General features: G+C 37.4%; 1 protein-coding gene across 2 annotated transcripts in view; it reads left to right on the top strand.

Moving 5' to 3' along the window:
* Positions 1-25,163, top strand: part of chst8 (carbohydrate (N-acetylgalactosamine 4-0) sulfotransferase 8) — a 172,868-nt gene that overhangs the window by 45,789 nt on the left and 101,916 nt on the right. For both annotated transcript variants that reach the window (XM_026174185.2, XM_080299982.1), the window contains one exon: positions 3,487-3,680. In XM_026174185.2, the coding sequence (XP_026029970.1) occupies positions 3,521-3,680 (160 nt within the window). In that variant the 5' untranslated portion in view covers positions 3,487-3,520. The remainder of the gene's footprint in view (positions 1-3,486; positions 3,681-25,163) is intronic.

Raw genomic sequence — 25,163 nt, 5'->3', positions numbered from 1 at the left:
GGTCACCACCGATCTTGAGGAGTTTGCCCCCTCACATATACTAATGTGCCACAAACAGGACTTTAATATCACCAACCATTCCCATTTTATTACAGTGTATCCATATAAATGGCCCACCCTGTACTCTGATTTGCAATAGTACTACAAATGAGATAAAGTTCTGATTGTTTAAAGCAGTACCTGTGGTGACTTACTGACTGATTGATTTATATGCTGTGTGCACTTCCTGATGGATACATTACCAGTCAAAAGTTTGGACACACCTTTTCATTTAATGGTGTTTCTTTATTTTTACTACTTTCCACATTGTAGATACATACTGAATGCATTAAATATATGAAGCAAGATATATGGAATTATGTGGCAAAGAAAAAAATGATAAATAACTCTAAATATATTTCATATTTTGTCTCATTTGAGGACCGCCCCAAGAAAGGAAGAGCTAGGGTCACCAACCTCAGAAATTCCAAGTTAACAACACCTCAGATTAGAGCCCAGATAAATGCCACACAGACTTCCAGTAGCAGATACATCTCTACATCGACTGTTCAGAGGAGACTGTGTGAATCAGGCCTTTATGGTCAAATAGCTGCTAAGAAACCACTAAGGAAAAGGAACAAGCAGAAGAAATTTGTTTGGGCCAAGAAACACAAGGAATGAAGTGCTGCACCAGATGGCCTGGCGTCCACAGTCACCTAACCTAAACCAAATTGAGATGGTTTGGGATGAGATGGACCGAAGAGTGAGGGCCAAAGGGGCCAACAAGTGCTCAGCATCTCTGGGAACTCCTTCAAAACTGTTGGAAAACCATTTCAGGCGACTACTCACTTGAAGCTCATTGAGAGAGAATGCCAAGAGTGTGCAAAGCAGTAATCAGGGTGACTATTCTAAAGAATCTAAAATATAAAACGTTATAAAAGTTATTTCACTCTTTTTTTATTTACTACATAATTCCCTATGTTTTCATTTGTAATTTTGATGCCTTTAGTGAGAATCTACAATGTAAATAGTCATGAAAATAAAGAAAAAACAAACTTTTGACTGATAGTGTATACAATACAAAACAAACCCATATACTTCACGCTACAGATGTGTGTTTGCACGCAAACATGGTGACATCTTACTGGCTGTTGAATTACTGTAGCATTGACTCACATTTGATTATTTGCTTGCATATTATATTTGAATGTCTTGCTTACATGGCTCCTTGTTTCTATTATTCAGATCTCTTTCCTAAGTCATAGCTAAACCTAGCTGGAATCCATGAAACAGATGCAAAAAAAAGATATAAAACAATCATTTTTTTTCTTTTGCCAACAGCTGACGAATCCTTTGAGAGTTTCAGTATCAGTGTTGAAGCACCAAAATCCTGTGTGTGAAAAACCTAATATCCCTTGTGGACACCATCTGAATTAGTTCAGTACTCCTACTCTAGGTGGAACACTGTTGTAACAGTAATGGATCACTGGCTGCATCTGCACTGATGATGAAATGCCAAGGCCCATTTCAGTAAAGGCTTACTTCACCTGACCAATTTTTTTTTTTTTTAAAGATTTTTGTGACACAAAAAACATTTCCCATCCCTTGAAACACAAATGCATCTATCTACATTCTGTGTATTTTCTCTTATTTGCATATTTGATCATTTTTCATTCCAAGTTGATGTTTTGATGTCTTCTTTGTCACTGTTTGTTACCTTGATTATGTAGTGAGATATTGTTATAAGTCCCTCTGGATTTCTGTTTCTTTTGCGTGTTTGTGCTGCATTCTTTTATTTATGTGTTTTATCATCTGTATCAACAAAAGGTAAATCTTGACAGAAATCTTTGTATATTAAAGAATTGCAGCAAACACGTGTCACAACTGGTTTTTGACACTCATTTATGGTTTTCAGTTCTGGTATCAGCACATGGTGCAATGTGAAAGTCAAGTTTTTGACATCCCTCAAATAGAGCCAATTTTGTTCTCTGCAATGGCAACACATGCTCGAGTAGTACCACAGCTCATTTGCATATTAATTTGAAGACAGATGCTACGCGGTCTTTCTGCTGTGTGAACAGACCTTAGAACAGGTCTGCGCCCATGCCAGTCCAACTGGAATTGTGTTTACTTGACTCTATCCTTACAAACAAAACACCGATTTCTTTATTTGGAAGAATTAGGTGTTCTCCATGTTGAATTTCTAAACACCATTAATTTGTCTGACTCAATTAACTTTTTTTTTTTTTAACTTAAATACATGAATAGGCTGGGGTTTGGGGTGTGGATAAATACCCTGGCTTATTTTGCCTTTGTGAGTCTGTAATCTAGCGGAACTTCTTATGCTGTAGATGTGCACACAGACACCAAACAATTCTGATATAAGTGCTATAATCAGGTTTAAAATTATAGGACTCTATCTTGTGTTCATTTAAATGCAATATTAATCTTCATTTTCAGGCTGCATAGTGGAAAACATCACTCTGATTAGACACAAAAGTCTATGTGGACTGTTGCTGCATTCATTAAAAAAAGGTTCAAGGATATTTACCAATGGAGGAAGAAGTAGATAATTTACTTTAGTAAAAAGAAAAAGCTGTCAAATAGGCCAAATATGAATTACTGTGGAACTTGTCAGTTTTAGTTTTCAAGGTGTGCTCTTACACTAATTCCAAAATTCCTCTGGATATTTGGATATTTCTGAATAAACCTGTAACCAATTAGAGCAATGAAACGCGTAAAATAAGAATAAATAAATAAATAAAATGAAAATGTAAATGGACTATAGCATGCAGGGATGTAATTGTATCAAGCCCAACACACATTAGATAAATGGTTTTGATTGGCCCAGCATGGTGAAGGCCTAGTGCAAATCTGTGTGAACGGGAGGGGGCCAGATGTATTCTGCCAGAACAAATTAAACATGAGTGTTCAGATTTGTTTGGTTCCAGGCTAAAATGCACCATATGAAAGTACTCCAACACAAGGAAGCATCCTGCAAAATGCACTTGTGGGAAGCAAAAATGCAGAAAAAATGCAAACTTTAAAGAATCTGTATTATTGTTTTTTTTTGTTAATCCCTTCCTTTGGTGTATTTTCATGATTATTATTTCTTTATTGATGTACTTGAACAAGACCAGCATTGTGGGGGGGGTGTGGAACTGGGAGTTTAAAGAGACAGAGGCTACTGTGGGTATAGTTGCACTGGAACATATATGATAAATATTTTGGTTTTTAAGGATTAAATGTTTCAGATTTTTTCGACTCTGACAATACATTATTAACCTGTACATTGCATAATATGGACACTATTAATTAGTTAACACTGATTAAACGAATAACTTGATTGCATTTTTTGGTTTAGTAAGGGATGAGCACATTTTAAATATACAGAAATATGGTAACTAAGAGAATATATGTTATTTTCCATCAGTGTTATTTACTGATTTAACTGCAATACTGATGCAAAGAAATGAAAATACTCACACTTTCTTTAATTTTCCTCAGAACTTATTACATTAGCATCTGACTGTGCTACATCATGCTGTGGATGAAGTGGAAGATGGTGGTGGACTCCCTGCGTGGACGGAGAAGGAGACTGCCCTGTTCCCTCTGGTTTGTCCTGCTGTTCGCTGCTGGAGGTCTGGTTCTCTTCATCCACCAGCAGGCTCTGTCAGAGATGGTCCAGCAACAAGGCCCAGGTTAGTCTGTAGTTTCCCTAAAACAGATTTAACCAGTATGGCTTTTACGTTTACTGATATTTTCCCATTTTTAGATATTCTGATTAGCTATTTTTTATATTAACCTTCTTTACTCTTAGGATTTGTGTGTGTGTGTGTGTGTGTGTGTGTGTGTGTGTGTGTGTGTGTGTGTGTGTGTGTGTGTGTGTGTGTGTGTGTGTGTTCCACTGTATTTTCTCAATAGGCTTGAAAAGCTCTCAGAAACCTTTTAGGTGTTTTTTTTTCACAGACAAAAACTGTTTAAAGTACAGAATAAAAGTAATGACAAATGCTCCAGTCACAAATCCACAGTCATGAATTTGATTATCACATCCAAAAATGGATAACCAGTAGGTGTGTAGTGTCAAAATCAAAGTTATTGATTAAATACTTTAGGCAATAGGAATAAGCAATAAAAGCATAACATTTCATTTAAAATCTAAATAACTGAGGCCCTCACTTGACTTTAGTGAGTGTTTATGATTCATTGATAAGAAAGAGATAAGGGGGGAAATGGCATCCATGAGAAAGTTCCAAGGCAAATCCCACTGCGCTGCTAAAAGAAAACAAAGGCTCATCTCACATTTGCCAAAAAAACCCATCTTGATGATCCTCAAGACTTTAGGGAAATAGTCTATGGACTGTCAAGAAAAACACTTAATTTTTGGTTAGTTTGAATCCCCTTACATCGGGCATAAAAGTAACACAATATTTCATACAAAGAACATGATATCAACTCAAACATGGTTGTAGTAGTGTGATGATGTGAGGCTGCTTTTCAGCTTCAGAAACTGAAGCCAGCTTTAGGCAGTCCTTGCCAAAGTGACTGAAAATACTCCATCCAGATAAGCAGAATTGACTTCTGGATTAAGCTGGGAGAACTCACAATAATGCAGATATACACACCATGCAATCAAACTGGGAGACAGAGGCACATTCCAAATCAGAAAGTAGATTGCATGTATGAGCTGTTATATTATTTGCTTTGGTTTCACTAAGGAGCAGGAAAAAAAAGATGGAGAGAGAAGCAGAAAAAACATTTGTTCCCCAAATAATACCTTTTTCATTCCATCTCATAGAACAAATGGTCAGTTTTCAATCCTCCTCAAGAACAAGGCTCTATATTCAATTTCTAAATGAGTTAAACCTTTATCCTTGCAAAGTGACCCAGTGCCATTGTGCTTGGCACTCAGCGTTAAGAAGATTGGGGTATAAGCAGCCATGATGGAAGAGTGTCCTAATCGTGTACAACCAAGCTGCTTCATGTTTCAGAAACAAGAGATCAGCTGCATACATATGCACAGCTATGGCTTATGCTACAGTTTCAACCAAATGAGAGTGTCAGTCACATTTTTCTACTGCTGTTGGAAAAATCTATGAATTTCATTTTAACTTTGGTATTTTTATTCAGAGACTAAAGGGTGATGTTTCACCTTATTTTGATTTCACAAAATCACTACTTTAAGAACCATGCTCCAGTTGAAATCAAAAGACATCTTTTTTTTTTAATTACCAAAGTCATTTGTGACATGTTCACAGATTTTTGATCGAAGAAAATGATGAACCAGTCAAGGGAGCTTTTTGGAGATACAATCAACATCACCATCAGAGAGCGTCAGAGTCAGAGAAACTGTAATCCACTAAGTAGGCTATCTGCACTATCATGTGTCAACAGCACTGTGAATCATTATGAATATGAGTGGTGTCACACTCCACAGCAATAAGAGCCACTTAGCCAGAGTGGAATCTCTCCAACCCTCTAATATTCCCCTGATTGTCAGATGCTTTCAGGCACGGTGTCAGGTGGAAAAAACGGGCATTTGCAATGACAAGCAGGACACACACGGAAGCACACATGCAAGACAAACATTCACATTATGTAGAAACACAAAAACTATGACAGCCAGTATTCAACATTCATGAGAAATATCTAACCAAGACCCATAAGAGCTTGTAATGATTACAAGAACCAGATGCTTTGTGAAATCTGGTATGAAACTGTGTTGGAGGTGGACCATTACTTTAAAGGAACAATATTTTTCAACAAAAGCACAACACAGTTTGAGGAGGATTTTTTTTTCTAAACTAACAAAAAAACAAAAACGTCCATACTATGCAATGTATACTCTTTATATAAAACTATATATGAATTTTAGTAATATTATTATATTATATTATTATTTCTAATGTGTCATTTTATTTTAGCCATGTTGCCAATCTGAGACATGATTTCATTCTTTCCTTTAAATTAGTACCCTGGACAGGTTATCACTCTATTGCAGGGCTAACACAGGCAGACGGATCACCATTTAGACTCACGTTCACACCTATGGCCGATTTAGAATTGCCAGTTTACCTAACACTTGCATGTCTCTGGACTGTGGAAGAAAGTTAGAGTAATCAAAGTGATTCCACGTGGATACCATGAAACATGTAATTTGAAACCAGGACCTTTTGCTGTGAGACAAAGCTGCTAACTGCTTGTGAGGTAGCATAACATAAGCAGCATGGAAAGTGATAGGAAGACAGCATCTGCAGACTGTTCAGGTTTCTTTTAAGTGTTCTTTAGTTTCTGGCATGGCCTTTCAACAACTGTTTCATAAAACATAAGAACCTGGTAGTCAAAATCTCACCTGCTTTATATAGAATTCCACTCACACCTTGACCTCATTAACCTCTACCATTGGGAAAACAGGGTAGACTAAATAACACAGTCTAGACAAAGAAACCAGAATAAAATAATTTTGCCACTTAATAAAACTCATTCACCCAGCTAAACGGTTTGAAAAGTCAATCTCTTCACTTAATCTGACTCATGAGGTTATTTTAAATTAAATAAACAATTTTACACAAAAGAGACACCTTCATTTGGTTACACCCAATTGACATGATCAATGACATCATATCCAAAAAAACCAGGAAGTACTGGGGCGGCCCTTCCCATATACCTGTTTTACACATAGGACCTGCTCAAAGGAACACACATTGGTAAGTATAACCAAACTACATAAACAAATGAAAGATTCAAATCAATTAATGATGAAGTGACATTTAGCTTTAAGAACATTTGCACAGATGAAATGAATATACCCAATGCTACCACAAACAGACCCGGGATAGTGTGTAGCGCCAAGGTTACATATGCTGTGTTTACATTAAAGCATTATGATAGACTATACGATAACAGAACACAAAATAACAATATATGCAAGTGACAAATGAATTCAGTCCTAGCCACTTTGTCACACTGCTCCAAAGTTTAAATGTTTTAAATTGTAGATATTTAGAGTTACTGTTAATTTTGATAAACTTGAGTAAAATAACTATTCATTTGAAATTTTAGAAGAATTTTGAAACTAATTATTCATAGATTTTGTATAACGACATAAAGAAATGGAATGACATGTAGAATACACCAAAACGGAAAAAGGCAATTCTAGATAGCTGTACGGTAGAATAAAAAAATTATTCTTAAGAAATAGAACATCTAAGCAATACTAAGTACTGACTTTAGAAATTTAGATATGCAGCAATTTTGCCATTGCCTTATGAATTTGGAGGTCACACAGCAAAAACAATTTCCTCAGTCTGACGTAGTTGGGCAGCAACTAATTCAAACTAGGCTAAGGAAAAAGGTTGCAACTTCACAGTTACACCTATCAAATGTCAGTGCATATGTTTTTAAACTGATGATTATGTACTGGAGAACAAAAGTGTCGTTTTGGGAGCTATGATTAAATAAAGAGGTGAAGTACTGGTGTGGTGCAGTACAGGTGGGTGGGGGTAACATATTAAAGCTAAGAAGTCACTAATAACCAAGGAAGGTATGAAGTATATTCCAGCGTCCTTCTATGCCAGAATGATTAAATACATAATGGCTAATATGTATGTACGTGTAAATGTGTTGTAATGTCTGTTTAAATGCTTTCCCGTGATTATTTTCATGTTGGCTTGAAATAAAATATCTCCCTCTGCTGGTACTGCAGCTTACTGCAACTTCTGCCTGCATAACCATTTCAAACTTCGGAGAGGCAAAGCTAGAAGCAGGCATGGTGGAGTGGCGTTTCTATTACATGCTCTGCCATGATACTGGGTTGCTCTATATGTAAAATGGAATATAGTAAAGATGAGGTACTCTAAAGTTAGAAGACACAAACAAGGCTGAGCTCCACATCCGCACACAGTACTATGACATTACTACAAATGAAGTAAAAGGCTCCCAACATGAACAATTAAAGAAGGTGGAGGCTACGAGCTTCCTCAAGTGAGTCAAAGCTAATAGGTGGCAGCAGCATGTCCTTAATGAGTTCTCTCTTTTGATTAGTAGCCATCTTTTCAAACCAGTAGTGTATGTCTTATGATTCGTTTTGCAGCCTAAGCACATCCTTTTATCTCTTCTACTGTATCACTACTTGGAATTGAAGTAAGAATTTCACTTTACTAAATCATGCATGAGAGACTGTGTGCTGTATACAGAACACAGTGGCTACACAGTGTTCCCAGCCCCCTCGCTAAAGCACAATAAGCAAGCAGTATCTTTGCCCTAAGCTATGGTGCTTCAACCGAGCAGAAGCTCATATCTAATAGAGCAGAGTTATAATACATTGGGTGTCAGCTTTTATCTGCCACCCCCTCCTTCTCCACCTCTTTATTTGGCTCACACTGTACTTAGGAGCTTTGTATCCCATGGTTTAGATGGCCTGCACAATGGTAGCTGAGAAAACTGCTCTTTAAATGGCCACAGTCATCTCCTGAACACTCTGAAGTAATTGTTTAAGGACAATTGGAGGAACAGCAGCCAGTTTTACAGGGAGAACAGACACCTGAAGAGGTTGCAGTTCAGATAAATTGTCTGCACAAAGTTACACCTCTAGGCATTTTTCCAATGAGTCTGACTCCAGCTGCTTCAGGGAGTGGAAGGTTGCCCTATGTTTCACCTCGAGAACCCCAACACAGAGCAATCCACAGATGGAGAAGTAGAGCATCAGCTGCTGCTTGGTTGCTTGTGTATTTATTGGTAAGCAAGTGGCTAAATCTCAGTTTAATTGATAGTAACATGCTATATGCTAATGTTTTGTTTGTTTTTTTATTTAAAAAAAACTTAAAACACTTAAAATCTGCAACTAAAAGATTGCTTTTATGACTCTTTTTCTGAGAGGAAAAATTGAAGATTTTAAGGGTCCATTTCTGAACTTAACTGAGTAATGACCATTTACTGGGTGGCTTGGATGGATGTTAAAAACATCTTTTAGTAGAGAAGATATCATCACTACCTTTGATCTTGTTTCATAGTGACTGGCTGATGTTTACTGTAACGGTGGAGTGGGGTGCTGGTAAAGGCCAAGGTCTGAAAATGTCAGTCTCTACCAACTGCCTTTCCATGAATGAAGTTAAAATAAACACCTATATATATATATATATATATATATATATATATATATATATATATATATATATATATATAATGTCATACACTAGGGTTGTAGCAGTACAGGAAGCAGTGTTCATAAAACAGTGAGATAATGTTTCTTCTACAACATATAAATATTGTCATAAATATTAGGCAGCATGCACACAATACAAATGCATGCAGTTTGAAAAAAACAGAAAGGTAATACATAAAATGTGAGAACATCTTCAGATGGGAATAGTTTTTTATAATCATGTAAAGTGTATTTTGAAACACTACGACTTTCTACAGTAAATAAAAGCAAGGAAAAAATTAATTTGCCTTGGCCATCCCTCTATGTTTATCCACATGGACCTTGCCAGGAACTGGGCATATTGTTTCACGCTTCAAGGAAAAACTTGATCTCTCTGTCAGAGTCCCAGTAATCCCCTAAGCCTTTTCTGTTTGCATAGTCCAATTTAGCTGTCTCTTAATGTAATTAAATTGTGCTGATGACCCTAGGTGCAGAGGAACTGTACTGTGCTTGTAAGCAAATCCACCACAGGATGGAAAATCGCACTGTTATATTATTCCATTTTTCCATTATTTGATGCGTGTGTGCAAAGCTCCTTTAAATAAGTCTGTTTGTGTTGTGTTGGCACAATCCCCTCCATTCCTCCCAAAGCAGGAAGATTGAAAAGCATTGGAAAGCAATACTTGGCAAAGCCAACATCACAGTACTTCTGAACAACCTTAAGTATAAAATTTCCCATAAAACAGAGTGCATTCTGTCTCATGAGCAACTATGAAAACACACCTTAATTGAAATGATGTAGAAGTGCTAACCTGCTTAGTGCTAGGATCACATGACATCTGGCATTAGACATGTGTGGATATCCTGGAAACTATTTCAGCAACTGATTTCCTGCAATCAGTTCTTCCTTTTGCTGTCCACCTCAGGGAATGGAGGAAACCTTATTGGGGACCTTTGGGATGCCCTGAAAGGGAAAAAAGAGACTATTTTAAAGCATGGGTATCAGGTGCCTGAATCACCATTTCACTAGCGTTTTCCAGACCTAGGTCATGTCTATTGGATTTGAAATGGAGCTGCTCAGAGGCAACTGCAAGGTCATGTGGTTTTCCATTAACATTAATGCCCAGTGTTATGCCATGGGAGCCTTGCAGTATAATCTGTTTACCCTGCCATCTGATCCTGCTCACCAGTGGCTTCACTATTTCAGTCTGTACAAATAGATTTGATATTATTTTTTGCATTCCTGCTCTAACAGAGGTCAGTATAAAATAAATAACTAAATAAATAATCATATCTCACTTTAATGATTGTAGCGCATGTATGCATAAATGTTTTTATGTACCCTATCTCCTCTTTAATGAAGGCCTAGTCTCATCAAAACTGTGCACAAACATCAAGCATACAGCGATTGTTAAGATCTATGATTTTTTTTTTTTAGATTTATTATAAATCCAAATTCTTTGTTGATATTTAAATGTGGTAGTACTATCACTGCGTTTTGTTTTTTTTTTTAACATGTCACATTCAACATATGACGTCCATATATAAGTTAATGGTCAGCAAAATTTCTGTCCACAATGGAATTTAGTTTGAGTCACAACTAAATACAAAATGAAGATAGTGCTATCGGCCTGACAAAAACCTAGTAAATAGAGTTGTAAATATAAATTAAATAATAAATAAACATTACTGTAGAGTTCTCTGTTGAACTCTTCTTCACTCTTCAAAGTAAAAAAAAAAACACAAAAACAAATTTAAAACAGCTGATGCTGTGCTATCCAGAAAAGCCATGAAAAATGAAACACAAACCCAAAGGAAATTGAGAGCGGAAACAAGCAAATAAGGGAGAGGATGTTGATTGAAATAAAAAAAAGAAGAAAAACATATGCTGTGATCTTTCTTTCAGCTCAGCGGAGTTGAGGATGCATCTTTTGAGCCACTGACAAGCAAACAGGGTTAGAGTCCCTGCTGAGCAGAAGAGCATGGCTTGGCCATCCTGCTGTTGGGGGTGGGGCTTTCAGGTTGCCCTTTTCCATAATACCACGCTGGGTAACATTATGAACTCCAAAGGAAATAAAACAGAATGACGCTGAGCGCCAGGTGGATCCAACAGAGAGGCTCATTTTTGAAAATTTCTTTGAAGACAGTAATCACAGATGTTCCCTCTTGATGCTGTCAGTCTTCCTCAAGCTATGTCACACCAAAAACCGAGGCTGTCTCTGTGACTGTGTTGTAAAATGTGGCATAATGGAATAATTGGGAGAATTTCCTACCAAACACTGGTTGGGATTATTGTTTTCTGTTCATTTTGGTTTTGTTTGTTTGTTTGTTTTTTAATGTGTGTGATGTAGGTCACACCTATGTGGATGTGATTTACTCTAATCCAGCTGCCAGCTATTTGGAGTTGAGTACTTGGAGGAGATGATTAGAGTGTTCGAAGCCCTTCTCTGTGTAGGAGAGAGAAAGTTGGAAACCTGTGTGTGGGGGGAGGATGCAAGTTGGCTGTGGAGCACAGGAGAAGCAGGGTGAAGGTGGTTTAAATAGGAGACCTCAGTTGTATTGAGAAAAGCACACCTTTGAAGAAAATAGTTTTTTACCTGGCTGGTTCTTTTTTGTTAATAATCTGTTTTATTGGAAGGATGATTCATTTTTAATTATCAAAAATTCACATATATATATGTGATGATATGTTTTTAAAGGACTGGACTGGAAACTGCCTGTAGGAACCTCTGTGCTAGAGGTGTCTGAAGAGGGAAAGTCTACTGTGCAATTAGGGGGTGGCAATCGTAATGGTGGAAGCAGCTGGGAGTTGTAATAAAAGTGTTGCACTCCCAGACCAAAGCATGGAAACTCATGCAAGGTCCATTAAGTTGGATTCAAACTCTTTCTTAGAGTTTCCATCCAACTTCGAATCAATATGTTTATTGATTCAATTGACCCCTCCTTTTTTTTTTGATAATAACCGGGCTGATAACGCTTTGTCTTTAACAATGGAGTTGCAAGCCAGAATTACACTCCAATCCCACTTGTTCACTTTGAGAAAAGAAAAAAAAAGTTGTTGCGTACCCTATTTTTACTGTGAGTGTGGTGATTTTCTCCTGGTCACTTACAAAACTTACTTTCTTCTTATCCCAAAGTAGTTTTTGCTCACTTTTTCACAACTCAACGCTAAAGGGTTGTTTTCAGTAAGGCAGTTGCATATTTCTGATGAATTCATTTCATCAGTAAGCATTGGTGTGATGCATAAGCTTCAGCTTGTCTTCACTGCTATAACATATTGTAAAAGCAGAAAACCATGTCTAAAGCTTTAAAATATGCTTTAAAATTTGAGCTTTCTAGACATATTCCATAAGGAAGAGACATACAAAGATAAAGTGGGGGGAGACAGAGGTTATATAACTACTGCTCTCACCAAGGAGACATTTTGTTACATGAAAAGCAAAGCAGTAATAATAACTGCTCAAATGTTCAAAGTTGTTGAACTTATCATTTGCTTAGTAAGGGAAGATTATGAAAGATTAGATTATTGTTAGCCCAGCAAATATGCATATTTTATTATTCTGTTAAATAGGTCAATTGATAATATGTAAGTGTTATTGATTCTCTATTAAACATGACAACAGGACATCTAAAGATTAGATATGTTATTTAAAGTTATAATCTGTTTCTATGCAATGTCCAAAAAACAAAACATTTTTTCCATTTTCACAGATTAATTATTTTTGATGCAAAAATACTCCCAAACAGTCCCAAAAATAAGGTTTATCTAGAATTGAATGGGCTTCAATGGGAATACTTGTTGTGAAATACCAAATTAAGGTCAAAAGGTAAAGTAGAAAATGTAATGTTTGTTGGTTAAACATGATGTAGTAGTAGTAATAATGATAATAATAATAATGATAGTAATGATAATAAGTGCAAAATGTGACATTTTTGCCAAAAACAGAGATTAAAGAGAAGAAAAGCTTCCACTCAACACTTAGTATGTATGAGCTATATTATTGTACACGAAACATACCATTCTCCTCCCCCATTATAGTCATGGATATTATTCTGGGAGGGATTCCACATGATTGTTCCCAGAGGACAAGCCCTGTCTGAGGAGCACTGATCCATCCCTGCAGACTGAAGCCAGCGTACCCATTATCAAATCAGACTTGAACCTATCCCCTGTCAGCCAGGGAGACATGTTGAATGGATATCATTGTGCACTGCTGAGGCTTCCATCACTGTAATCCCTCTACAAAGTGCAGGCACTCTTAGAGAAAAATGAAAAGACTGGAGGAGAGAGTGGCCTATTCACCATGTGTGTCACTGCAGAGGGCACAAGGAGGGAAGTCAGTGGATTCAGTGGCCTGAGCTGGTGACTCCTCAGCCCTCCCCCAGCCAGAAAAGAACAAAAGATTAAGCCCTCCTGCTATCCAAAGTGATAACAAGCTGTCAACTTCTAAAATGTAATCTGCTGACTCCGGGAGGAAGTGGTGGTGTCAGTGGAGTGGGCTGCCAGCTGATGCTTATCTTCTGAATGGCATGCCATTGATGGAGAGAGCTGTGGCCTGGCTGGCAGACACATAAAAGCCACCTCTGTCTGCTTCCAAACAAAGAGGTCTGCACGAGCAAAGTAATCCATAGTGAGTCAATTTTCGACATATTTATATACATATATCCCCTCCAGACCTCCTCTTGATTTGTGATTTGGGGCACAAAGGAAAGGTGATGAGAAAGATAAATGACATGGATAGAGGCCAATAGACTGGGGATAATAAGGAATTGCCCCCGACAATGCTGACAAGTGATGGGAGGCTCCCCTCTGTTAACTTGTCTCTTGAGCTCTTCCACTCAGTCTGGGCACAGATTGTTAAATGTAAAAGCCATCTTGCTGCCAACGCCAAGTCCTAATGCATACTTCAGTGGGCAGTGAGGCTGCGATATGGGAGCTGTCACCAGACTGAAGCCACTGAATCAATCCAAACTGGGCATTGTCCAGACTTTTAACAAGGGGATTGCCATACAGCTAATTGCCTGCACCTAGTGTATCTTTCTGTCTCTTATCAGCCCCTACACCCCCACTCTGTTTGTTTCTCCCAAATGCTACAACTCCAAAATTGCTTTTAAATTACCCAACTGAGCTGCCAGATGGCTAATAAAACATGCACAGCCATCTTTGATCATATTAGCTATTAATATTGACAAGCCAGATTTTTTTATGTCAGATTTGTGTAGGGGTTGTATCTCTAATAGGGTAAAGAATCTGATTTTCTGGTCCATACAAAAAGCCACTTGCAATCTCAGTAGATATGGCAGAGAGACGGAATTAGTCACAGAGGAGCTATTTCAGGCTGTTTACAATGTGATTTCAAACCAGTACTGGGTGGGGGGTCTCTTGTGGATTTGAGGCTATTGATCTCTGAGCACCAGTCATATGACAAGAAATAGATCCTCTTGGTTGTTTTCTGTACAGCTGAATGAGAATGAAATGACTTTGACCTGGTGCTATTTCAGATACATTGGAGTCACTCTGTATGTGTTGATGTTGTTGCAGTGCTTGAGAATGAACCTGAAGATTTAGTTGATGGATCTAAATCCATCAACTAAATCTAAGTTGAGCATTCATATAGGAAACTATAAGTAACAGATGGGTTGTTTTTTTTTTCTTTTTTGTCCAATTTAGCAGATTACACTCTATTTAAACAAGGCTTTGCTCTAAGGCGCAGAGGTGTTTTGGGTAAAATGCTAAATTAAATGGTCTGTATTTATATAGCGCTTTACTAGTCCCTAAGGACCCCAAAGCGCTTTACATATCCAGTCATTCACCCATACATTCACAGACTGGTGATAGCAAGCTACATTGTAGCCACAGCCACCCTGGGGCGCACTGACAGAGGCGAGGCTGCCGGACACTGGCGCCACCGGGCCCTCTGACCACCACCAGTAGGCAACAGGTGAAGTGTCTTGCCCAAGGACACAACGACCGAGACTGTCCAAGCCGGGGCTCGAACCAGCAACCTTCTGATTACAAGGCGAACTCCCAACTCTTGAGCCACGATCGCCCATGCTAGCATGGCCAGAGTTGCCATAATCGCACATTGTATAATGTCTAGCATTTTCCATTTACCAAACTGTTTTAGTTTGTGTCAATGGCATGTTACTAAAAACAAGCTGCAATGAAAGTTGTCATAAACCCAAGCATTGGAAGAATTTGTGGCACTAGATTAAAATCAGTATTGGAGAAAATCAGTATTGCAAAGTATATAGGCCAAATATGACTAGATTCCCCACAGGCCTTTTGCAGCATCTGAAAGCCATGAATAACTTATTTTAAGACATTAAGACATTAGTCCCTCTATTCAGGACATTTCCATCACTTGAAAAATGATTCTGACACTGTCATATTAGTGTTATGAATCATGGTGGAGAGTGGTCCCTTACTAACACAGTACGTACTATTAGAAAGTGTTGTCTTGAGATTTCATCCAGAAATCACTTTTGCTGATCAAACAGTGACAGTAGTTGCCAAATATCAAACACGATGAGCTTGGCCTTGGACAAAAAGTCAATTTCCTGCCTTGTGGCTGGGTTACTGGACAGGTAATAAGTGTGTTTGAGCCTATGTGTAATTAAAGTAAATCCAGTGGGACACAAAAAAGATAATGATATTGACTGAAGATCCTGTTATTTGTCGTGCTCAATTATTTTTACACTGATGTGTAAGGTAGTAAATTTACAGTGCAGCAATGCTTATTCCAGATTTTAATTTAATAACAGCCACAAAAGCTAAAATTCTTTCCAATCCCTGGTGAAATATAAGAAAATATTTTTATTTAATACAACCATGTATTCAAAAACAACTTTGGATACTTTGTAAATGTAAATTAGAAATGAATGCAGTTATTTTCAAATCACATAAACCCTATTTTCAGCTGAAAATAGTAAGTACTTAATTATAAATAAATTGTAAAGTTGATGCATAAACTACTAATAACAAATCTCATAATGCTGTAGCAACAATTTGAAAGCATAAGTTTTAAAAGGTAACAATAGTAAGGTATTTACTAACAAACATGATTGTTTCTATTGTCAGATCGTGATTTTTAATTTAGCTGAAATGCTGTTATTTCCATGATTGCTCTCACATTTTAGCCCCTGTTTTGTCAGGTTTAGGAAATTTTTGTATTCATTCATTCATTCATTCATTCATTCATTCATTCATTTAAATTGCCAGCCTTTGGAAACTTGTGCATGTAAAAACTCAAAAAGGTACTCAGACAGTAGAGTAGACTACATCGCATTGCCAGTGACACAATGCAGTAAGACCTTGTGTTTATTTCACATACTAACCACTTATAGTTTATTGAATTCAGTCCACTGATCGTCATGGCAAAAGAAGATTGGCAGTGTTGTCTCCAAAATAAATTATTCAGGAACAACTCTGCAATCAGGTAACATACAGCATGTTTTATCTGCGTTATTTCCCTCTGGATAGGCAACATACCCAGTGGGGCACTGTATTTCAAATACAGCTATTACATGGTGCTGTGCATCTTCCCACCTTATCTCAACTCCAAAGCTTTGTCCTTTTTAGCTAATGGCCTTCAGCAACTCAATGAGAGGCCATTAATGTCAATTCTGAGGATGCATCACAACAATCTAAACCTCATTTCTGACTCTATTACTGTCAGATGATGAACACATCTGTGATGAGGAGAGTTTTGTGAAATGAAAAATTAGTGCCCATCATGCCATTGACAGCCTTTATTCTAGAAGCTATTCAATGTTTTCATGCTTGACATATAAATAAACCCCCTAATTTTGTTTTCAAGTAAGGAAAAATGACCTGAAAATTGCACCTATCATAGTTTTCTTTCAGAGTATATGACAACCTTCTTAAGACTGCCATTATTTGAGAATATTATATTTTGACATTAAGGGGAATTAAGAACTTTTGTCCTTGGGTTTATTTATTTTTCTATTTTTTCTGTTGCCCCTTTTCTTTTATTTGTCTTATTCTGCCTTTTACACTAGGACCTTTTAGCGCAGACTTCACAGAAAATTGAAAGGCTTTCAGGCGACTGCCAGGCAGTTTGCAGCCTGTTTTCCTGAGTCAGAACCATTTTTGCTCATTGTGTTTTACTGCATTAGACTGAGCCCATAACAGGTGCAGGCCATTAAATTACATGAAGACAAATTGAGCTGTTCACTACCCATTTCCAATTTTCTCAGAGGTTGGCACAAAAGGGAATTAGACATAGATCCCCCTATATTTATTTCGTGATATCTCTGTGAGTCTTTGAGGTATTTTGTCTTCCTGCACCATAAAAACACAGCACTGCTTGTTTTATGAGAAGTGACTAAGGTTACACAGAGGCTAAGGGAGTTAACCTCCATATATACAGTAAGACTGCCTTTCATTTCCAATTGCTGCTCAATGATCATAGATGAGTTTGTCCACCTGCACTAGAAATGATACACTTACCCCCACTATACTGTACTGTATGCCTCACTGGTCCTTCGGCTTATTGGTGCAGAAAATAGGACCCCACCTTCCACACCCACTTCTATTGATTATGAATCAGACTGTATTTCATCACAGAATATTTCCTCATTTTTTTGCCAACTTCATTGTGGGTGTTTATGTGCAAAGAGGATTCCAGTGGTTCCATACAAAATTGCAATAGCACTGTTAAGAAATAAGCCCACTTCAATGGAAGGATTTGCAGAGCCCACTCAGAGGTAGGAGGGAGCCTTTCAAAGCCACCCTTTTTCTAAGGCTGTTTAGTGTACTCCACACTGAGACTGGCACTACTCAGCATGTTTCCTCTCAGCTTTCTGCCAGCAGAACCAATACCATATTTAAAAACTTAATGCTCCACCAAAGACCTGTCAAAGCCAGCTGTGTCTTTATATGTGTTGTTTATTATTTATTATTTATTAAAATCTTGTTGAAGACATTCTTACCTTTTATTATAAGTTTTCGTTATTTACTGGCAATGTTTAAACGTCAAAATGACTGTTTTCTAGATTCAAAAGTCAAGAATTAAAATCTTGCTGAAGAAAGAGACAGCGACCTCTGAACTTGTGCCTGTAATCTGCTGGGGCCTCTCTTTTAGTTTCCGGGTTACAGCTTCTGATGCTCCTATTAACACTGGTACCACTTTGAACTTTTCTTTTCACATCTGCTCCAATTGTTCCTTAAGCCTCTGGCACTTCTGTTTTCTAATGCTCCTGATGTTGCAGTCTGCTGGGATTGTTTCATCTATCACATCTGGGGTTTTCTGCTTTTCTCACTCGCTCTCTCTCCCTCTCTCTTAATATATATATGTGTGTGTGTGTGTGTGTATATATATATATATATATATATATATATATATATATATATATATATATATATATATATATATATATATATATATATATAACAATAAACAAATCAATATATGCTTAAACCTCACAAAGACATTGCCGGCTCTGTTTCGCCAAAAATGGTATGACTGACCCTTAAATGGCAACTCTATCAACTCTGTGGCAATCCTCCTCCTAGCAGAGTCACAGAGGGAAGTGAGGCAGCATTAATTATGAGCCTCCAAGCTCGAGGGGACAGTTAATCTTTGTCATTTTGTTCCTGGAGACATTTGGTTCTGCCACCAAGATTGGCGCCAGGTCACAGCTCATGACCCTTAACTAAAAATAAGAATTCTACTCACGTTAATGGAAGAAACCTATTCTGTTTTTTTTTTTCCAACACATCCCCTCATGGGTGTTTTAGTTCATGCAGTAAACTCTTCTCTGCCTGAAAAGTTTCCATGAACTGAAGAGAAAAGTTACAATTACCATGTCAAGAAAAGTTTGTATATTTTGCAACATGCTGTTAAATAAAATAAAAAAAAATAAAAAAAACTATGAAATGTTAACTTATGGAAACCTTTATTTAAGTAACAGAAGTAAATGTTTTACTGACCAGCTTAAGTGTATACTGCTCAAAAAATACAAAATAACACAAGAATGTGTTTTAGTAGTAAGGATTATGCATCTTATGATGGAAATGAAAGATACATTCAAGGACACCCTAAAAGTCAATGTGAAAGAATTATTTGTCCATGTAGTCAATTTTACCAAAATTACATTGCAGTAACTCAAAATGGTAATCAGCAGTTTGTATGGCCCCCACATAATTGCATGTGTGACAATGTTGGGGCAACCTCCTAATCAGATAACAGATGGTCTTGTGAGGGATCTCTTCCCAGATCTGGACCAGGGCATTCATTCCGATATCTAATGGTAGTCAGGGTGCTGTTGCCTAGCCTGTTAGTTCTCGATGGATATGCGTCTCCAGAAAATCACTGGCCCACCACCAAATGGGCCATGCTGACTGATGATACAGGCAGAAAAATGTTCTCCACAACTTCTCTAGACCCCTTCACAAGTGTCACATGTGAATCTTCAAAAAATATAAATCATTAAAATTGCTCAAAATATCCAAATTTTCTGGAAAATGGTTTTATAGCAAAGAAATTTTTTCTTAAAGTTTAAACTCAACTAACAACTGAACTATGCTTTCAATAAATCTGGATAACAGGAATGACAGGATAACTGGATATCAGTTAGCTAGTTTAATGTATTTTATTTTATGTTGTTAAGCCACATATTGTTAAGCTGATTTACAATTATCCAGTTGCTATTTTATTTTTAAATTTTAGACAACATTATAAATATTTTCTTTTGTACATATAATTTGTGTATAAGCTGTTTCCTATCTAATTATAGTTTCCTTGCTGAAATTGTTCAGGCACTGCAATTAAATTGTCAGCTACTTGGAAAAAATAAGTCTTTCACTTATGGTGCCACAGTAACACATTGATGTTAGTGGGAACCATCATAACTCAGGTGTAAAGGGCTGATTGATTCTTGCAGGCAACAAAGCACTGCAGAAAAAAGCAGGGGAGGACTCAGTGAGGCAACAATTTGACAGAATTGGGGCATCGCCTCGATTATACCTTCTCAGTGCCCTTTTGTGTGTGTTTAATATCTTTGGAACAAGACAGCAATAAAAACGATCATGATAGTAAAAACAGCCTTTTTTTTAAGTTGCTCCTTCAAAGTCCATCTATTCACATGAGACAGACCCTCATGGGTGCATGCATACATTGTCCCTATACTGACAGCAGGCTGAGGACACAAATGCTTACTTTTAACAACCTAAGCGCCACTGCTGTCTCCAGGGTCATGGGCACAGGTGTAGGAAATATAAAGAGGAGATTTCAGAGCTGCTTAAGCTGTTAATTCTGTTAATGTCCTCACACAGGTTATATTAAAATGCACACCCTGTTTGCCTTTCATCTGCTTTTTACCACGTGCAGAATCTTTTGCCGTGACAACGTGCTGCACCTTCAAGATGTTGAATAGTGCTCTCAAGAGAATATGCCACATAGCAGACAGGCAAAGAGAAGCAGGAAACTCTGACTTGAGCTCCTATAAAGATTAATGAGGCTCCGGTTGTCGATGTCATTTTTAGGCCATCTCTGCATGGAAACGAGCGTGGGATGTTTGAGAAAAGAAACCTGCCGTACAGCATCTCCTGGTTTGAGCTCTGTCCTTCTTATCTTGAAAAGACAAAGATGGGTTGGAAGAGATACAGATTCTGATGTTGGCAATCAGTGTGTCTATCTGAGGATGCATGTGGGGGGGTTGTAGGGAGGCAATGTGTGCTGTTGGGAAGGATCATCAGCTTCATTTATGTAATCAAATCTTACTCGACCCAGGAAAACCCCAACAGCTGCTCCATCTGGACTCCTCGCTTCTGCCACTAACATTTCCACAGTTACACCTGAGGTGGAGCATAGTGAGCTTTCTGTGACGCTGACAAGAACAGACACAGCACATGAGGAATACAATAGTGGATGACCAACTATCTTTTCTGCTTCGGTCTCTTAAATGTATTTGTTGGTAGCCTAATGTGCTGTAAAATAGTGCCATTTTTCATAGATATTTATAGGCTACATCTTGACTGATTTTCCACCTGTAACTCTTCCCCCAAAAATAGTAAGTTTACTTATCTGCCACCTGTATTATTGAGATTTCCTGGCGATCATCTGTTCAGGACTCACTAAGACCAAGAAATAAAACATTAGTAACGTGAGATGATTAGTGATGAACAATGCCACAGGACATGTTTTTGATACACATAAATTTACACATCCATTTATCAATATCAGACAGTCTGCAACATTTGAGGCTCTGTAGATGTCACTAAGAGATACAGCTGTTTGTCACCGGCATAGCAGTGGAAAAAAATGTTATATTTCTCTATAATCTCCCAGTATAGACCCGTGAGGAACTCCTCAGAGTAAGGACAGCCATGGTCACTAATAGAAGTACAAATTTTCAGTTGTACTCAATAAGATATAATCCATTCCAAAGTCTTTCCAGATATACCAACCCAGTGCCGCAATTTCTAAATCAAATTTTTCTGCACTACTGTAATTCTTAAAATATAATTTGTTACCCGAATAAGCACAGACTCAACTGTGATGCTGCCTAAAACCTGACTTAAAATTTTAAAATATGTTGTTTTGACTTAATGCTTCTAGAAGCTGTATCTAGGCCGTCTTTCCAAAAGCTTTGCTATAAAATGTAACTTTGAAATTGGTTTTTACTTGTTGCAATGTTGATAGATCAACAACAGATAAGTGATTACACACAGATTGCCTTTAAATATACTGGAAGATAGCCAGAGGATAGTCAATTATTATCCTCATAATAATATAATTTCAGTTACTGAACACAACCAAGATCCAGGTTGCTTAACCTTTGCCTTTTGTTTATTTGTAATAAGTAGTTCCAGCTGGCTGGATGGTTTGTTGGTCATGTTGTCACAGCCTTATTTTTTTTTTTTTAATTAACACAGTTTTGGTGTTCTGTTATCACTAAAGGTGTCCCATGTTTCCATGCATTGTCAACCCAGAGATGTTAATGTATTTTATTATTAGCATTAGTATTATTCATGGATTGTTTTTCTTTTTCTTTTAAGCTAAGGCTTAAATCACTCTTCCTGCTACACCGAGAATGAAATTTAATCATGCAAACATCTATACAAAAAATACACATTTCTGTGAATATCCTCATGGCTCACTGTATTCAAGAAGAATGATGCCGTGGATAATAAGTGATTATAAATTCCTTACTTTGTATTCTAAGGTTTGAAGAGGAAATGCAAAAAAAAAAAAAAAATAGGCACTTTTCTTGCACCTCAATAAATTGACACTATGTTGAAAGAAAGTATTTAAGTTAGTTCCGTCTTCAGTGCAGACTGGCCTTATTTGAAGTGACTCTGTGCCAATCACAGATCACAAAGATAATTACCATGGCTAAATATGAACAGCTGATTAGGTGGACTTTTTATGGTTTACACTACCTTTAATACATGGGTGGGAAAGGCTCAATTCTGTGTCCTGTACTTAGGGGGGGAAATGCCTGAAGAAACTGAGTAATTATTTGTCAAAGTTATTATCAGAGTAAATCAGCTGACACTTTTCCAGCTGCCAGAATAAATGGTATTGCAGAGATTTATTTTTGTTCCAAACTACACTGTTTATTTCATCAAAGCATGACAAAAGGTTCCATTAATTACAATAGAAACAAATTACAGTCTCTTTGTAATATACAGTAATTGCTTTTTCCAAAGTCTTTTAAATTTGTTGCTAACAACGTAGCTCAAAATTAATGAAGGCAAAACATGTGAAACATATTTCATCAACTCGCTGAGCTTTACCTCAATCTATTCATCATTGTCCACAGGGAGGCAAACTTGACTACAACAGAATAGATTTCGATATTCTGACTCCTCTGATTCAATGTAAAGCCAAAACATAATAACTGCGAGAAAAATCTTTTTTGGCCAAATTTTTTTTTTGGCCAAATTTGATACAGTTACTAAGACATGACATCTAGAACTGACAGTTAACATTGTATACTAGTTAACTTTCAGTGATATGTAATAGTCATGTTGCAACTGTTATGGAAACTGTCTCTTCATTAATCCATCCATTTTCTTAATCACTTACCTAACTTATGGTCGTGGAGGGCCTAGAGCCTTTCCCAGCTATCAGACCCCAGTCCATCAAAAGCTTCCCACAATGAGATAAACCACACATGCCCACATATACCCTCATAGCCTTTCAAATCATTAATTAACCTAACAATCATGACTTTAGGAGAAAGAAGGCGTATCCAGAGGAAACCCACACAGCCATGGGCAGAATATTTTTAAATACAAGGGGTTGAGGTAACTAAATGGTTCAAATCTGGAACCTTATTGCTGTGAGGCAACAGCATAACAACTGCACCTGTGTGCTGCCTTAGGTTAACTCTAGGTTAAATACATAAAATAAATAAAGAAGTCCATATATATATAGCAAACTTGTTTAAAATGTTGCATGTTCATGATGTATAGGTTATTAAACTGTGATTTTAACTAGATTCTGTGGCCTAAGAGGTTTTTGTAAATTACTGCTTATGAAACTTGTTTAATGGCCTAAAATGTCAAATCAGCTTTTCAAGAAACTTGTGTAACCTGAATGAGTGAGAAAAATAAAAACTGAAAACAATGCAAAAGAACTCCTGCGCATTGTGTTGCTACTTATTGCTGAAATTCAGCGTGGCAATATACTTAACCTGATAAAGACTGTACAGACCAAAATGTTTCCGTCAAAATAAATATTCCACCAGTACATGAGACAGTGTGCAGAGGTTTTTCATTGTTTTGAAATTAGAAAAAAGAATTGAAACAGTATCTTCATAATTAGTCAATTATTCCCTTACAGTGGCATGACTACACTAATGTAGGTTTCATCCCTGTGTCTTTGACTCAGTGTTTCCTCCTGGCAGAGTTTGTGGGTGTTTTTCTTGTTTCTGTAGATATATTTGCTGGCCAAAGCCCAATACCTCCCCCGCATCATGTCTCATTTGTCCTCCTATGGCATTGCTCTGTCTTGACACTTACTCCACACTTATCCATCCACATGAGGAATCCCTCAAGTTTAGTTTGCTGTGTAGTTAACTGTAATTAATGTTTTTTCTTGTTTTGGGGGTCACTCTTGCCAAAAAGAAACACAGAAGGTTTGATAGAACCAAGAAGCTCAGGTGGACATTGCAAAAACAGGGCAGGCAAGAGGTACTTTCTCAAAAATTATTAAGTTTTGATGCCAGCAGCAGCAGCTCACACAGAAACAGTCTTCATATCAGGTCTGGAATTGATGTTAAATGAATGGATGAGACCGTGGTGTGGCTTTAGATGACTGTGAAAGGTGTCTGACTTTGTCGTGTGTTGATGCAGGTGTAAACTCAGGAAGTGAGAAAAAATTCACAGTGAAATAACAGGAGGAAAGGCAAGTCAAGGAATAGCAGGGATGGTGGCTGGAGTTCTGAGCACCTGGCTCTAAACAAAGCTAGAAAGCAATAAGCCAGTGGCACTATGTGGTGGTGAGTCAGTTATGTTGAAAGCCTCATTTTCTTATCAAAGTTATTAGAAATGTTAATTGGCATCTCAAAAAGCTGTTTCCTAGAAATTGCCAGTGATAATGCTGAAGTTTGGCAACTTAGGAACAGCACCTTGTACGGTTTAGATCCAGGTCATGCATGTCAAACCTGATGAACATTGACTCAGAAGTATTGCTTACAGATAGCAGAGCTGTAGATTGTTGACTTAGTACCTGGAATAGGAGGATGAGGAGGCTTCTAACTGCTGGGCTGGAGAATAACTGGTGTAATAGGGTGGTGTCTCAGAAACAAGCTGAAGGACAGTATGCAGAAAGGCAGGAATAGGTAGGAATGTACAAGGCCAGAGGTTAACTGACTCAGGAAATGGAGCTGGTTGGGTGCTAGTAGCTTATTAGCTTCTATTGAGATCTGAATTTCATTAGAATATTTAGCCATCCTAGAGCTAACCCAGCACTAGATGTAATGGTCTCCTCCATAAAGGCACGTGCTCTCAGCCTCCTCTCAATTTCTGAAGTGGTTTTACTTATTAGGCAAAAAGTCCAACAACTTA

This window comes from Astatotilapia calliptera, chromosome 1 (assembly GCF_964374335.1).
Source record: "Astatotilapia calliptera chromosome 1, fAstCal68.1, whole genome shotgun sequence".
In the NCBI taxonomy this organism is placed as follows: Eukaryota; Metazoa; Chordata; class Actinopteri; order Cichliformes; family Cichlidae; genus Astatotilapia; species Astatotilapia calliptera.
The sequence above is the reverse complement of the archived record's forward strand: the minus strand, read 5'-3'. Positions and strand labels throughout refer to the sequence as shown.